Here is a 16,842-nt window from a genome sequence, read left to right as displayed (position 1 = left end):
GAAAAGTAGTTCTTCTTTGCCATTCCTCTGAGAATAAGACACTGTTCCACAGGTTTGCATGGATGCCACCACAATGCGCACACAGGCATAAATAGAAAAGGCGGAAATAAGTTACTTTGATTATTAAAGGTTGGTGGAATACTCTTTGCCTCATCCTCTTCTTCATCTATGGAGAGTAAGTGTAAGGTTCTACTTAGGGTGGGCAGGGAACCTCAGAAATCGTCCAGTTCCTACCCAGTGTATGATAGGATGTGTGAGCAGGGTTTCTTCCGGCCACCATCCTATTACCAGTAAACCGGATCCTTAGTTTGACTCTTCTGCTCTTAGCCTTTGCTGGAAGCAGTAAGCTTGAGTATATCATGTGTCGATTCAGTGATCTGGATCTCTCTGCCTCTTTTCCTTCCCTTTTTCCTTTGAATGGTGGTACCTTAATCTGTGAGAATAATGCTTGTGGGTAACAGCTTCTGGCACCTTCATAAAATACCTCAGCATAGCTTAGCATTGTTACAGAATTGGTTTTAGACTGAAAAACCAAGTAAGTATAAGAAAAAAATCTTTATAAATAGTGGAAATAATTCTAGCTGTAGTATTTAGTTGAACTAATGTTTATTATGATTGGTAAACATGACTGATGCTGTATGTATTGGGATCCTGTTTATAGAGTTAGGGAGGGCTGGGTTGGGAGAAAGGAGAAATTGATTATGTTAGAAGGAAAATATTGCTTGTGTGTATTTGTTTTTCTTTATATCTGTCTTGCCAAAGGAAACTTGATATTCCCTATGACTGGTTTGGGGGTTTGAGGCCTCTCTATGATCTGTTTTGCAGCACAGTATGCAGAACCGTGCAGGTGATATGTGGGGTGTCCAGTAGGTTCAGGGTGCCCAGGGGTAGGTTTAGAACCTTTCCTGTCTGTGGCTATCGTGCCCTCACCCCCAGACCTGTCAGACTCTCCTGATGCTCTATTACCTCTGTGCTTAGGCAGAGGAAGAGTGTGAGCATGTCCAGGTGTGCAGATGACAGAGACAGATATGGATGTGTGCCCAAGGAATGCAGAGGTGAGTGATGTATCTTGATCTAGGAAAATTAAGGTGAAGTGAGTCATCTTTTGTCATGTTAGTGACTGCTGTGCTAGTAGTAGCCCAACATTTTTAAAACTTTATTTCCTTTTCTTATACCAAGGATAGTGTTGTCTAGACCAAACCACAAACAAAAGAAAACCAAGCCAAGAGGTTGAAAGCTAACACAAGTTGAAAGCTAACCACACACTTGGCACCTGTAATAAGGTGGGGCATTTAAGGATTGGGTGATGAGATGGAAGAAGAGTTGTTCTTTCTTGTGGGAAATGTGAATGAGAAACTATGTTGGTTTAGGAAAAAATTAAACCCTTTCTGCCCTCGTTCTGGGACAGACTTTCTTGGCTCCTTGAGTTCTAATATAAACTATATTTCAAGAACTAATTTTTTTAACATGTCCCATCTCACAGAACTTGAGTGGGATTTGATTTTGATACCAAAGACACTGCTATACCATTGCTTAAGCTTTCTAGACACTCAGTGGCGATAGAGCAAACACTGAGGTTGGAAAGCTTCGTCTCGTCTCTGTTCTCCCCATTCCCCATCGGCCTCACCCCGTCCTCACATTTGGAAGCTGTCTTGTTGGTTGCTCTGGCTTTGGAAAGAGATTGATTTTGTTCCTCCCTGCTGGTCTATGGAGACTAGTAGGATGACTCAGCATAATGTTGATAACTCTTGCTGAGAAAGAAACTTGGGAGTGCAAAAAAATAGTAGAACTTTTATTTACCTTTATCTAATTCATACAAATAAAACCAGCCCATCCGACCTTAGAGCAACAGTCAGGAATTGGTTATGAGGAGCAGACTACAGCCAAATGATGTTTTCTTCTTAACTCTCCTGTAGAGGTGGTTTGCTCCATGGTGTTTCTAGGATAGGGCTGCTGGGAAGTTAAGAAGTTGATTGTGTAGGCATACTTTTGATAAACATAGACAGGGAGAGAGGGAAGACCAGCAAACGTGATCAGGTTGCTAAACTTCATGAAAGCTTTACTTGTTATCATTCTGACATTCTATAAAATAGTGTTAGTGCTGTGTGGTTTTTTCAAAGCATTAGGTAGGTTTGTATGGTAATAGGGATATTGAAGATCCAAGCACTGAAACCGATGCTGTGGGAAAACCGTGTGTGCATCATTAACACCATGTCAGTTGTGAAAGTGATGCTCCCAGGTTCAGGGAGGGAAACAGTTTATGATCCTTCCGCATCCCTGAGTCTGCCCGTGCTACACAGGACTCCACCACCCTTGCCACGTTCTGGTTCAAATACAGAACACTGTCAGAAAGTTAAGACAACCAAACTAATGTAGTAGGGGAGGGGAGGAGCCGAGTCTGCTGCGAAGTTTTCCCATGTTTTCTTTACTTGCTCATCACTGCAACAGCCACAACCTCACAAAAGCAGCTTCACGCTTCTTTCCTAAAGTGGGAGTGGTATCTCTATCACTACCTCCCAGGGTCTGCAGACAGCTGGTGACAGTGCAGTTTCCATGGGGCAGCAAATGCGTGCGAGCTCCTTACATGATCTCCTTAGAGAAAAGTGGACAGAGTCAGTGCTCATCCAGCCCTGAGAGTGTCATTCTCAGGCTCTGAGAATTACAGGAAGAAACAACACGCATGTTCCCACACTGGTGTGACATGTGTCTAAGGAGCTCTGTGGTAGGTTGGCTGGGGAAGATGTATGTGTCTTGGGTTCCATTCCTACATGAGTCCACAGAAGGTAAGAGTGAAGTGAACTAGTTAGTGCTAGCCTGGTTAGGTTTAAAGTTGCAGACAGTATGGGAGTCAGGGTAGTGTGTTCAACAAGACTCTGACCGTGTTACATCAGTGACTTCCTGCACTATAAATGGTGTATGGTGAGAGGAAGGCTTCTTTCCACTCCCTACCTACCTCTGCTTCCATGGGAATGTGTGCATTACTCAGTCCACCAGAGGGCTCACTGAAGGAGCTGTTCTGTCCCTAGAGTGGCCCTCAGCCATTGCTCTCCTCTGTGGTAGTGAAGGCTAGGTGAGTAAGAGTGGGAGTGTCTGCCCACCACCTGTCCAGGAGCTGTTGTATACCTCATTTCTAACTCTGACTGCATAACGCTTTAACTTCCTCTCAACCCTACAGAGTTGCCAAGTCTGCCCTCCCTCTTCTCAGCAACATTAAACTCTGGCCTATAGCATCATAAGACCTGTCGCCTGGGATGAGATGCCCCTCCCCAACCCACCCCAAAGCCTCTGAATGTCTCTGCTTTTAAGCTACTACAAACCAAGGGCAAATTGCAATCTCTTGTTGGTTTTTTGTTGCTAGGGATCATCACAGGTCTCTTACCATGTTCCCCCCCACCACCTTGCCTTCAAGGACTGCCAGCTCTCCTCTCCCCACCTACCCCGCATTTCTAACTGCTGGATATACATCAGCTTCTCTGTCCTTGCTTTTTCCAAGTGAGGTCAAGGCTTACCTTTCCCCCTCTGAAGCCTTGGGGTTCTACTCATTGACAGGACTTGGTAGAAAGGATACCAAAGGTTCATTTAAGCTGACTCAAGCTACACAGTTCACTTGTTTCCTGTGTGACATGACCAAAAAAAAATCCAAATATTTAAGTTTATTATTAATATATAATAATTATTATTATTATTTGACAATCTTATATCCAACGGGCTTTCTGGAAGCTGCTTCTCCAGCCCTTTCAACGTTTTCTTTGAATGTCGTTCTTAACTTGCAATTCCACCCCCAAAGTTGGGGGGGAAAGAAAAGGCTTAGCCAGGTCAGGTCCTAACACTGCTGCTGTAAGCCAGGGGAGGCTGGTTTCTTTGTTTTGTTTTGTTTTTCCATTTCCAGCCAAAACCAAAGATTTCTTAATGATTGTATAAACTCAAAACAAACAAAAAACCAAAGAAAAGGGAAGTCTTCGGCATCAATCCAGTCTGTGGTGTCCTGGCACTTGGAGGCATGCCCAAGGCACCTGGCCCGCTCAAAAAGGCAAGCAAGTCTTTTCTAAGTTGAGGGATTCCTTCAGATGCATGCTCAGGAGTTTTGACCTTGCTCACTTGTGAGCAGAGCATGCATGAAAGAAACTGGAACATCACATTTTTCAAAAAAAAAAAAAAAAGCCAAAATCCCATCACCATCACAATTCGTAACAGCAGCCAGGGTCACCACCTTAGCACAGGGCCTTAGAGCTGGGAGCTGCTACAGGGTGACCACGGACTCCACAGAGTGGGGAAGCTGAAGATGCTGGCACAGGATTGGCTACTCTGCTGGGTGCTCTCACCTTTGGGGCAGGGTCTCAACCTGGGGGCCCTTCTGAGCCTTCTTTCTCTTTTCTGTTACTTGGGCTGCTTGGAAGTGGCTGTCCTGTTTGTGAGGAAACATGCAGAATAATTATCAAACTTTTCTCTATCTTGTTTCTAGTTTTGTTTCCTTTTGCAGCACCACTGTGCAACTATGCATTGTATTTCATAACCTTTGTGCTAGGTAGATGCCTGTGACTTTTTAACTTGGGGGTGGGTGGGTTGGGGGTTGCAAATGAAGGAAATTTTTACATGGATCTTTTTAATCTCAGTTGATTGGGGGAGGGGGGTTTTTGGTTCTAGGGTCATACAAGCTCTATCCCAAAGCAAAATCCAAATGTTAATAATACTAGCCTGATGCAGATACCAAAGACAATTTCTTTCCTGCAGAACCTTAGACTTGTGTATTAAGTACGATTATCCAGCACTTGCATTAGTCTAACCTCAGTAATTCCAAAGCTTAGATGTATATTTTGGTATATTTCCAGGATATTAAAAAAAAAATGTCGTTTAACTTCTTGTTTGTTTCAGTGTAATACTCTTAAAGTCATCGCATGGAATAACTGCGCTGTCCTATTCTTGGTAGTTTGAAATAATAGTATTTTTGTATGTTTTGGGTGTGTCTGTATGTATTAACATAACAGTTTTCACTGCCTAGGTGTTCATAATAAACATGAAAGGTTCTGAGTGTACATACTGTTCAGTAACAATCTCCACCAGTGTCCACGGGAGTGTGGAGTCACTGACGACTGCCCGTCTGGGGTCTGGTTTTAAAGAGACGGTGATTGTGTTTTTCTAAAGATGTTTGCTTCTGTCTTTAAATATCTTAACTTCCCCACTTGTGTTTTCCTACTTTTTTTTAATTAATGTTGATTCAGGGGTGTTTTTCCACTGTTGTCAAGGGAGGAACACAAGGGAACTGGCACCTTGGCCTCCCAAAATATGTTATTTTATGTATTTTAAAATGTGAGTTTTTGAGTTCTTCTTTGTGGAAACTTACAATATGATGTACATGATTCTTTCCAGAATTGCCCAGCAGCTTTACTGAGGCAGTGGCAGTTCCTGAGTAGTTTATTGGGTGTCCTCTTACATTTCTCCTTAAGATGACATTGCAGTCTGGGTGGCTATTGTATAGCCTCACTGCCCCAGAGCGTTTGTAGCCATTTCTCCTTCAATGGGGATATTTTATAAGATTCAGCTGATAACTCGGACCACTGGCCTCGTTATCTGTGCCCCTGGGAAACATGTTTTTCTTGTTTTGGAAAACCAGAAACCCAAACACTTCTACTTACTGGGATTAGCTGATAGCTCCAGAGGCCTGGGGAAGTCGTGACTGTGAGCGGTGCTGTCTCTTTAAAAGTGCCCTTTATGTGATTCCCCTGGGGGGCTGCCAGTGGGGCTAGGGCTTGGGAGAGATTGTGTGGGTGCCAGTGAATCAGAATGAAATGGTGGGTTTTATGTAGATGCATTTGTCTGCTGTAATTTTTTATATATATTAAACTTACTGTAACTGTACAGTTCCAATTTCTGTTGTAAAACATTAAACCATTTTCCAAGTGTTTTCACATTGTCTGTGTCTCTGTGAGATTGCTGCCATGGTGTTCTGGTGCTTTACACAAGCATTTGCACAGGCCCTCCAAAACATTTCTCCCCATGGGTCTTCCTATGAATCTCGGAGTCTAAGCACCTTAGTCTTATACCTCTCCTGGCTTCCTTAGTGAGCTGTGGCCACTGTGTTTCCCTTCTCCAGACCCCCAGTTGGGTTTAGTGGAACCCTGAGTTGAGTAGCAGTAGTCTCCTTCAGAGATGACTGCTTTGTATGATCAAACACAGCAGCCCTTGACTGATCCTGCACGTAACTCCTCAGAGCTCCCAGCTCACTGGGGTGTGTGTGTGTGTGTGTGTGTGTGTGTGTGTGTGTGTGTGTGCACGCGCACGCACGCACTGACTGGAATTGCACTTGACTCTCCAGGCTCAGTTGTTAGTCTGACAGGCCCAAGAACCTCTAGCATTTCTTACCAGGCCCTGAACCAGGAGTGGTGGGAGAGGATCCTTTGAAGGTGGCACAGCCCATATGGGCCCTAAGCTGCCTTCTAGACAATTTAACATCTGGTGCTTCGTATAGCTCTCTGATGTCATAAGAAAGGTAGAATCCTAGAATTTCCCACAGAGAGAAGTCTTAAGCTTTTGGAGAGCTTTGGGAAGTGCCTCTGACAGGCATGTGCTAACAAGAGCCCATCTCAAAATGACAAAGTGTCAAAGCCAAAAGACTTATGTGCCCTCCCTTCTGCTCATAAGCCAAATTCAATTCTTCCTTTCCCTTCTAATAACTTGTCTTACACATACATCTATAGAATTATTTTTTAAGTAACGTCAAAATTTTAACATCCTCTTTGGTAAAGATAACAGCTCCTTCTTGCATAAGAATGACTCTAGTAAGCAAATGTGTGTCATCCCTCTGAAGAGGTGAGCCTGGCCCTCCCAGCTTCCTTTTAGAAAGTAGCTCTATTCTAGCTGCTTCCGGGGCCCCATAGGAAACAGAGCTCCCCATGGGACTGGTGAGCAGCCTCTGCCTTGGCTCTTTGTAAGGAGCCTTCTCTCATTCCAAAGACTAGGTTCTAAACCTGGGTCTTCTGGAAGAGCAACATGTGCTCAACCACTGAACCATCTCTCCTGTCCTTTTTTTCTTTAGACATGTCTTTATATTTGTTACCATGAAATAGGGCTGTTTATGTTTAACATGTTTGAAACCCTCTGAAGCAAGCAACTCCATATCTTACAGCTAGTAGTATCCAGAATGAAAGACTGGTCATGTTATGCCAGACCTCAGGCAGTACTGGAGTCTGGGCTGTTCCAGAAACAGCCTATGTCGCCTTGAATGTCGAGCACCCCTCCCCAGGAACTCTGGTTCCCTAGATCTGATTCTGTGAGCACATCTGCTCAGTTCTCTCGACGCTTGGCTTTCTCCCTAGTTACACTGCAGCTGGCTGCCAGCTCTCTCCTTTGCCTAAGAGACATGTTCATAACAGAACTGGGTCAGATTTTTATTTTCCAGCCATGTCTACTTAGCTGATCTTGGAATGAGACCTAGAACAGGCCTGGATATTAGGTGCACTCTGCCTAAAGACCCCAACCTCAGGCTTAAAAGTGAGTGAACAGCCCCTACAAGACTGGGTTACACATAGAAGGCCTTTCTATACATGCTGGTAATATTGTTGTGATCATTAATTGTCAGGGCCTTTAAATTAATAGCTTTGGATTTCTGTTTTTAAAAAGCCAGTGTACAAATTTCAGTGTCTTTCGTCCATCATTAATTGGACTTGATGAACTGGGGACTCTTAAGTAGAGACGCTGTACTTAGAGAAGGCACGACTAAGGGAAAGGTCACTTTTGGTGAGGGATATTGACCTAAAAACACTGCAGTCCACCATTCCCCACCCCTATGTGAGGGCCATGGCAGCTGCCGGGCACTCCTGGATGCTCTGCTCAGTATTCCTGCCAGGCCTTCCTGCAGTCATGGTAAGGTTCGCCTTAGGATGCCTTTCTACCATCCTCTTCCAGTTCAGTCCTAAGGCCAGGCCGGGTCCCTGTTCTTTCACTGAACATTTTTCCCTGTGTGATGCACAACCACCAGTCTCATGCCATGTCCTACACAAGCACTACCTCATACTTTAAAGATTGCCTTCAGGGTGGCTTCACGTACTGGGGAAGCCACCTGCCCATTCCTAACTGAATCTAACATCCCTTTCTGCCGAGGCAGCCTTCTGCTTTCCTGTCTGCATTGATATCCCAGGCTTCACCACTGAAATAAGGCTTCAAGCATCACTTTTAGCAAAGCATTTATTATGCAAAATAGCAAGCCAGTATAAATTAAAACCCAAGAGGTCAGAGGGTCCCCCATCCATGGTCACAGGCACTTTAATTACACAATGGCGTTGCCATCCACTAAGTGATTGTCATTGTGCCATTACAGTGGGAGCACTGCAGACTTGGGTGGTCTGGGTCTTCCTGCCACTCAACAAGATGAACAGAGTTCATAGAAGAAGGCAGGACTTGCTCCCTTTTCTCTCACCCCCTTGTCATTGGTGGTAATGACACATTCTATTTTCTGTGCCAGTTTGTACACAAATTATTTGTACTCTAAAATCATGCTCTCCATGAAGGCAAGACATCTTAACACTCCTGGGGTGCCTGGCACAATGGTTGGGAGATGCGGATGGCACTCTTGGTGGTAAGAGGCCCCTTGTCACTGTTCCCCTGGGCTAGGAACCTTCCTTGCATGTTGCTTCCCTTCTTTGAGCCACCTCTGGCTGACACTTGCCTGGGCTGCCTCATACCTGCCTCTCTGCCTTTCACAATGTGGCCTAATTAAATGTTACCTTGACACTGGGAAGTATGACAACAGAAGCCAAATTTACAGCAGGAGAGAAGCGAGTCTATACCGATGGAACAATACACACACTACCCGGGGCTTCTCTGGGGACTTTACAAAACAAACTGAACTCAGCTAGCTGCAGGAGGGAGTGTGTTAGTGTCCCACCCCAACTTCTGGCTAGGGCTGGCCTCTGCAGGGAGAGAGGCCTGACAGAAGATCCAAAAACAGGGCTGGGGTGTGAGAGCAAGGGGAGCTCTGCCTTTAGAGAGTCCAGGGATGACATTCTGTGTTCAGTGCTTTGGAACTAGAGAAGACAAATGTGGCAAGGGGAAGGAACATCCTCTTCATGAAACGGTGGCTGTAAAATTAACAGACTGAGTTGTGAATGCTTTGTCCTCTGTCCTTCACACGTGACATCAGTCGGTGAAGCCTGTGAGTGGGAACTCCACCCTGCCTGTTAGCGAGGGGGCAGGGTCTGCATATGCAGGGCATCATAGGTGTCCTTGGTGGCCGTGCTGAGACCCTGGTGAAAGCAAATCACAGAAGAATGAACAAGAACCCACAGGCACAAGCTTACTCTCTGTAGCTTGCCCATGGTCCCTTCAGGAGCCCAAGAAGACCCTTCACGTCCCAGGTGGGAATCTTGCCTGAGAATGCTGACAGAAAGATGGGTGCTTTGTCCTGCTACACATGACTGAAGCAAGTCATTTCCAGCTGGATTCTCTCTCAGCTCAGACACTATGCCCTGTAGGACCCATCAGATTCTCATCTGACCAAAGAGGAAGGTGGCTTCCCCATGTCACACAGTAAGCTGGGACCTGGGAGGTGCCAGAGAATCTGCTACCTGGACCCACAGACAGTCTGGACTAGTCACAGGGAAAGTGGTGCCTCCTTAACCTCAGTCCTTATCCAGGAGCTTCCAGGCTCTGGCCACTGTGGTGGATTCAGGCAAAGCTGGCCCCAGTCTGGCTGGAAAGCCTCTTCCTCCCTATTCCAGGGACAAGAAAGGTGGCCGCCTCCGGCTGCCAGTAAGCAGCTTTGAATATGACTAAACTCAGGCAAACCCAGCAACAAGAGAAATTAAGCCACTGGGATCCCTTTTTAGAAGAGTGAGTTCTCTGCACATAGTTTGCATAATCGCTTGCACTAATTTACATAAACCAGGCACCTGATTACAATGACATTTTCCTTTTGAAGCAGCCCTTTTTTTTTCCTTCAATCTTTTTGCCTACTCTTAGTAAGTCTTGGGATTGGGGGACAGAGCTAAGCTAACCCAGGAGGCAAAGGAAGCGGTCACCTGTGGTGGGTCCTTTACCTATTTCTGCCTGCACCTCTTGAGGCTTCCTTCCCACCCCCTAGATAGATAGCTGCTATTGCCTGCTATGCCCAAATGGCGTGTGACTTCCACAGATGAATCCCAACCAAGCTGTAGAGCCATCATGGCAGTGGAGTGACCTCTGGTCTGCTTGTGTGCCCTACCTAGGCTTGCTCTCCCTGGCTATTGACAAAGGCTTGTGCCACCAGCAAGCAAACTACTGGTAGCTTCACCTTTTCCCCATGTTAGATAGTACTGCCCAGAAAGGGCACCAGCGGCTCACCTGGTAAAGGCCATCATGCCCCTTGCCCCTCCGCCTCTGAAAGGAGATTAGAGAGGAAGACAGATTGTTAGTTGTAGCACTCTTGCTCAACTGCCCCCACTCAAGGGATCAAAAGGGACTGTTTCCTAACCAGCATCCCTCTCCCTGGTAGAGCATTGCCTCCCTACTCAGAACTCAATGCTCTGGCCTAGATACTTTCGCATTCTTACGAAATCATTAATGAACAAGGGACCATATACTTTCATTCCCTCCCCCCCAGGGACCCCATATCAGCACGCAGTTCGCACACAGTACTATGAACAGTGGCGCTACTTGAAAAGATTCAATCCTCTTCCAGCAAGGCTTGGCACAGTCTCTAGATTTGCCTTTGAGATCTGACGCCTCTGTTCATCCTTAGTCCCATGTACTGTCCGGTGACACCTTTGCTCATGGCAGCCGTCACATGGGCTTTTCTTAGTTGGAGGAGTAACAGATGGACCAGGAAGACTGTGGCTGGCAATCTGTGGCCAGGAGGAACCTGCCTGCCTGGGGCATCAAGGAAGACCAGCACTCACCTCGCCTTTCGTGCCAATCTCACTGTAGGCCTCTGCCATCTTGTCTTTCTGCAGTGCCTAGAGGTAGAGAAGAGATGACACATCCGTGTCCTTAACCAATGCAGGGAGGGCCTTCCCTCAGAAGCCTCTAGATGCCCAAGCTGCCAGGCTCCAGATACCAGGGCTCCAAGCTTTAGGCATACAAACATTGCTGCCCAGAACCAACTCTATACCTCACTCCTCAGCCTGACTTTGGAATCTTTCCTGACCTACCTGTTCTATACATTGAGCAATTCACAGTAGACACAGAAAAAATGGGATTTGGAACTGTAAACCAAGACAGGGAGACTGGACAATATAAGGGCTCAGGGGAAGCAAAGAGTCATTTATTTGAGCAAGCCATGTCTTCCTAGCCAGTAGCTGATACAACAGGCTGTGGATCAACCAATCGCAGTGCTATACCACCAGCGGCGAGGGTCACCTTGGTGGCCTGAAACTAGTTTCATGCCACAGTGGTGGAGTGAACTTTACAATGAAAGTGCTCAGAATACTCCAGCCCTTGGGGTCAGCATCCTCTCAGACAAGCCAGCTCCACATCTCTGCCCAGTGTAGCTTACAGCTTCCGCCCAGTTCCCCAGCCACAGCCTCAGAGCCCACAGAACAGCAAGAAAAAGGTGGGGGAAGATGAGGTGCTGGGACCCTGCCCAGCTTAAGGGATGTTCTGAAGCTACCAACAGGTGGCACATGACCATCCAGGGAAGGCCTGGCTTGGCCTAGACTGAAGGAGCAGCACCTCTGCCAGCCCTCTTCCATCTCTCCAGGGTGAATGGTGAACTCTCCCATACTTACATTGTACACGCCTTCCTGGGGATTCCTTCTCCTCTGCTGAGGAACAGAAAGGGGCAGACATGAGATAGAGAGAATCCAGGCTAGCAAGTGTAATGACCTCAGGCTGCCTGGCCCGCTGCCCTGCCCTGCGGTTCAGCTATCAACCTCCATACTCCCCAAGGCTTGCTCAGGCCGCCCTCGGGCCCCTGGCAGCTGCAGCTCATGCTTGATTGTGCACACCTACACACACTTCACACTCCCACCTGCACATATCCCCTTGTTCTCTCACGCCTCACACACACCAGAAACTGAGACCCGAACTGGGTCACCTCCTTCAGGACAGAGCCAGCCAGTCAGTGATCCTCGGCACATCTCAGTGGCCACAGAACAGCGGTACCCTCTCTCTTTACCCTTCCCCATACCCTCCTGGTCCTGTGAAGGAAGCTGAGGCTGGAGGATGGAATGGGGCGAGGAACTTTACCACTTGCCATTCGCACTCTAGCAACTCACAGGACTCAGAGGTCAGAGCCGAGTGGACATGTCTGACCAGAAGCAGCGAAGACACTGGGTAGCTTAGAGTAGCACTAACCTTACACTGGAGATTTTGTCCTGAGTCCCACTATTAAGAGGCCTCTCGTGCATCAGAGTCTCCTGGCCCTTCCCTCCCTACAGGCCGCAGGCGCCCAGAGCCTGATGTGGCCATGTTCTAAAAGGGTATTCAGAGTCCAGAACTCCATCTCCACAGGCTTAGCCCTCCCTGTGTGTATCTTGAGAGCGGGCTGTCCTATGGAGCAGTTGGTGCTATCATATGTTGGCTAAGGAACAGTAGCGGGAGAGCTTAGGGTGAAGGCTGGGATCTAAGTTCTGAGACTCCTTATGGTGCAGAATATAGCCAAGAAAAAGGGGAGGGTGTGACAACAAATGGGACTTTGTCTTCCTCTATCTCAGGCCCTATCTGTGTTACTGTGAGTCTAGTGCGCGCCAGCTGTGAGCAGCCCTCCTTCGAAACCCACACAGTCAGAGGCAGAGCAGCTCCCTACCTGTTTGCCCCCCATCTCGGGATCCCGAGCACGCTTCTTGTCCAAGACGTCATATTCCTCTCTTCGCCCTAGATTGAGCTCCTAAAACAAGAAACAGGACCTTGAGGAGAATGGGGCCACATCAACTGAAACTGGAGCTGGTTTCCCACCTTGGTGGCTCAATAAATAAATAAATAAATAAATAAATAAATAAATAAATAAATAAAGGCATAGGAGAAGGTGAGGTATCTGGGTGGGAAAGGAGCTTGCCTCACCCTAAATATCTGAGTTCAATCTCCAGGACCCACATGGAAAAAGAAGAGACTTCCTCCGACCTTTATGTGTGCACCATGGAGTACACATACACACATACATCACAATAAAAAGTAAATGTGATTTTTACATTTTATTTGTGTTGTTATGTGTATATGTGTGTGCCCGACGTATGCCTGTGCACCACCACATGCCCGCAGAAGAGTCAGCAATCAGATCCCCTGGAGCTTGAGTTACAGGTGTTTGTGAGCCACCCTGTGGGTGTTGGGGGAAAGGCTGGGTCCTCTGCAAGAGCACCAAGCACCCTTAACTCTCTCTCTCCAGTTCCCATAAGTGTAATTTTTGGAAAAAAGCATGGAGCGAGGCAAGAAAGCTGGTGGGAACTGCTTCATCTTCAAGCTAGCGCCTCAGAAAAACGCCTGCTACATTGCTGGCGCGTGGTAAACCCCCAAGTCACCATGCACTGATCTGTCTAATGGAGTTAATAATGCACTTTTCATTAGCATGTGAAATAGAGGCACCTAGAGGGAAATCTCACAGACCAAAGCCCCACTGCATTTCTGTGGGACCCTTCCCTCTGTGCTGTGGCCTCTAGCCTTTGCAAACTGCTAGTGACTGGAAGTTCTCCAGTGGAGGGGCCGTGCCATTCGTCCCATCCTTAAAGTTCCTCATCCTTGCAGCGGTACAGAGGGCGGCATGATTCTGCTCCAGTCAGGATTAGAAACCAGAGGCTCAGCAGCTTGCCACCCAGCCACCAGGCCACCAGCTGTGGACCAGACCTATGGCTGAGCTTGGCCTTGGAAAGGTTTCCCTAGGTCCTAGGTCAAGGCTTTTCAGGCAGGTCTGCAGAACGGGGGACTTACATTGTAGAGCTGGTTGGGGTCCTGCAGGTAAACAGCAGCATCTCCACTCCTGCTGAACTGCAACAGAGCAGAGACAATCAGAGGTCAGCATCATCTCCAAGGAGACCATCAGGCTGGCATCATCTCCAAGGAAGCCATCGGGCTGGCTATAGTGTGGGAGCTGGGTGACAGCCTCTCCATGCTTGATGACAACAAACAGCATATGCCTTGTTGACATGGCTAGCCCAAGGTGTAGCAGCTCCTTTCTGAACCCAGTTGTCCTTTCTCTTGCCTGTGACCTGACTAATGTGCTTACAACTTTAGTCCTCAGAGAAGTTAATCATCCCAAGTAAAGGCCTTGGTCCCCGCACCCTGTGTGTCAAGGTGTCAGGCTCTCTGTCTGTGTCTGCTGGAATCCAGGAGAACCCTCCTGTTCCCCTTCCTCCAGGAACCCTGAGGACCCTCAGGGTAGACAATGGCTACAAAAAGCTGTCTACTAAGTAGGCACATGGGTATCATTACTCATCCAGCAGTTTCCTGAGTGGGATGCATCTTGTTTGCTGAGTGGCCTGAGTGTGTGCCCTAAGTTGACATAACTACAAGTTACCTAAGCTGAGAGGAAATGCAGGGTTTTACAGAGTTGGCGCTCTGGGGAGAATCTTACAAATCAGGTAGATATTTTTTCCAAATTTAAAAAGCATAAAGTAAGACTTTCTCAAATAAAATCCCATGCCAGAAAGGATTTGGATTCTACTGCCCTGGGAAGATGAGACTTCTGTCTCCCCAGATGTGTCTTTTCCACAAAACCCATGGTTTCAGGCACCAGATAATGACCAATGCTCTCCCCACCATTCTCATTTGCAGATGAGAAAATCGAGTCTTGGAGGGAAAAGCTCGATTGGCCTCGATTAGCAGCTCAACAGCAGGCCCTAAGAAGAGGCTACCTGTCTCTCACCTTCTTATCCTTAACTGCCCAGTGTAAGCCAACTGTTTGCCAGCAGAAGCCATGGGAGCCTCGTACCCAGGCATTGGCATCAATCTTCAGTAATGCATCTAGCACTTGGACCATTGACCTGCTCTGTCTGCCACAGATGGATACCCCACCTTCTCCACCTATCCGCTGTGCCTGCTTGGTTGTCTCCTGCCTTGCCCACGGACACCAAGCATAGCCTAGGCCTGAGACTCTCCAATGCCAAAGCCCCACCACACATCCTCTCAGTGGAGGAACCCACATCCTCCCTCAAGAGCCCAGGGGAACCCACTTTTGCTCTCAGGTACAGGGCTGTGACGATGACTCCGTAGATGAAGAGGATGCCATCTAGCAGGTAGCAGAGTTTGGGATCCAGCAGACCAAAGCTCTGTGCCTCTGTGCCAAGAGAGAAAACAGGTTAACCGTGCTCAAGCGTGCAAGAGCACATCCCTCCTACCCCAGGTCAACTCTGTGACAGATTGTAGCCAAAGAAATCATGACACAGCCACTAGGTCCAATTCTCATACATCACACAGACCACAACCTACAACTTCTCTCACATATTCAATCTGAAGAAACCCAGCCTGCTATGGCCAACATAGCCATATGTACCAGATGGATGGAATGTGTGTACCAGTGTATACAATGTAACCAGTGTACCAGATGGAATGTTGCACCAGTGTATACAATGTAACCAGTGTATCATATGTAACCACAGAGGCTGGGAAGAATGAGGGGGGACTAGGAGAAAAACAAACGTTCCCTCTGCACAGAACTTCTGCTTTGGTGACATGGAAGCCCAGCTGTAAGTGAGCTGTTGCATAAACTATGAACTCTAAACCTCAGACACATACTTAGGTCTTGGTAACTAAGGCCTTTATACAGAGAGAGAGACCCTAGAGGTTAAAAAATGTGGGGCTCAGAAATTCTATGACTGGGTAAAATCATCTCAATATCTATTCATTGTCAGTGAAGTCTAGGTGTAGTGGCACACATCAGCAGTCCCAAGCATTGAAGAGGCAAGAGGATTGTGAGTTCAAGGCCACCCTAGATGTTTCATCTCAGAGCCTCTTCTTTTTAGTTTCCTCACTCCAGGGTCACCCCCTCCTTCCTTTATGATGTTTGTCGCACCACACTGAAAGCATGTCTGGTTGGTACTTTCTAGATAAGAAGGGTAGGGGGATGAGGGAAAGGAAATAACATTAGATAGAAGGTAGCCTTCCTATTTGAAAGATCATACAAAACAAGCAAGCAGAGCACGTTAGGATCCTGACCTTGCTCCCACTGAATAAGTGCGCAGCTGGACCTCAGAACTGGCCCAGTGTCACAAAACCCTCCCTCTGGCCCAACCTGAGAACCACAAGCAGAGTTCTTTATGGCTTTCCAGCCTAACTCCAGTAGCAGTAGCGCCCTCTGGTGGATGCTGGCCAACAGTGGGCTAGGCAGATGAACGCCGTCAAGAGCCTAGCTGTGTTAAGTTCAGGCAAGGTATCCTTTCAGCTGCCTCTTCTGCAAAACAGGTTGAAAGTCTTCGGTGTCTATTCCGTGCAGTGTTTATGGCTTTGAGCTTACTCATTAAGGCCACTAGATTGCCGCCAGAAACACGCAGAGCAGGCAGGTTGTGACTACACAGAACCCCACATACCATGGAAGCTGTAACTTAACTCTCATTCACTGCCCCCAACACCACATCCCTGAAGCCTTCTGTCCTCACCTTTTCACTCCAACTCTCATCCAGGGTCCCTTCTGGCCCCAGGTCCCTGTTCAGAAACCAACTCAATCTTGCTCAAAGACACTTCCAAGTGTGGGACTCTGTGCAGCCCCACAAACTTTTTTTTTCCAGTCCAGGCTGGAAGGCGTTCACTACCACCCTGTCCCTTCTTCAGCTGCCTCCTGTATTCCAGGCTGGCCTTGAACTTATATAGCCAAGGACAACCTTGACTTTGCAATGTTCCTGCATCCACATCTGGAGTCCTGGGATTTACAGATGTACACAATTACCATGCTTGGTGGTTCTGGGGGCTCAAACCCAGAGCTTCATGCATGGTAGGCAGACACTTTAC

At 47.3% G+C, this 16,842-nt stretch overlaps 2 protein-coding genes across 7 annotated transcripts in view; one reads left to right on the top strand and one right to left on the bottom strand.

Annotated features, from left to right (window-relative positions):
• Pou2f1 (POU class 2 homeobox 1) overlaps positions 1-4,172 on the top strand; it is a 142,524-nt gene extending 138,352 nt beyond the window's left edge. For all 5 annotated transcript variants that reach the window (XM_028759416.1, XM_028759408.1, XM_028759426.1 and 2 more), the window contains one exon: positions 979-4,172. The gene's annotated coding sequence lies outside the window, so the exon portion shown is untranslated. The remainder of the gene's footprint in view (positions 1-978) is intronic.
• A 3,991-nt stretch (positions 4,173-8,163) lies between these two features.
• Positions 8,164-16,842, bottom strand: part of Cd247 (CD247 molecule) — a 74,553-nt gene continuing 65,874 nt past the window's right edge. The window contains exons 2-8 of one of the 2 annotated variants that reach the window (XM_028759436.1): positions 15,072-15,175; positions 13,831-13,887; positions 12,716-12,796; positions 11,697-11,732; positions 10,869-10,925; positions 10,315-10,350; positions 8,164-9,239 (exon numbers count right to left, since the gene is read on the bottom strand). In XM_028759436.1, coding sequence (XP_028615269.1) covers positions 9,174-9,239; positions 10,315-10,350; positions 10,869-10,925; positions 11,697-11,732; positions 12,716-12,796; positions 13,831-13,887; positions 15,072-15,175 — 437 coding nt within the window. In that variant the 3' untranslated portion in view covers positions 8,164-9,173. The remainder of the gene's footprint in view (positions 9,240-10,314; positions 10,351-10,868; positions 10,926-11,696; positions 11,733-12,715; positions 12,797-13,830; positions 13,888-15,071; positions 15,176-16,842) is intronic. The other variant, XM_028759444.1, reaches the window with a different exon arrangement.

The sequence above is a fragment of the Grammomys surdaster genome, unplaced genomic scaffold (genome assembly GCF_004785775.1).
Source record: "Grammomys surdaster isolate TR1022 unplaced genomic scaffold, NIH_TR_1.0 130, whole genome shotgun sequence".
Lineage (NCBI taxonomy): Eukaryota > Metazoa > Chordata > Mammalia > Rodentia > Muridae > Grammomys > Grammomys surdaster.
This window is presented reverse-complemented; position numbering and strand designations above follow the sequence as displayed.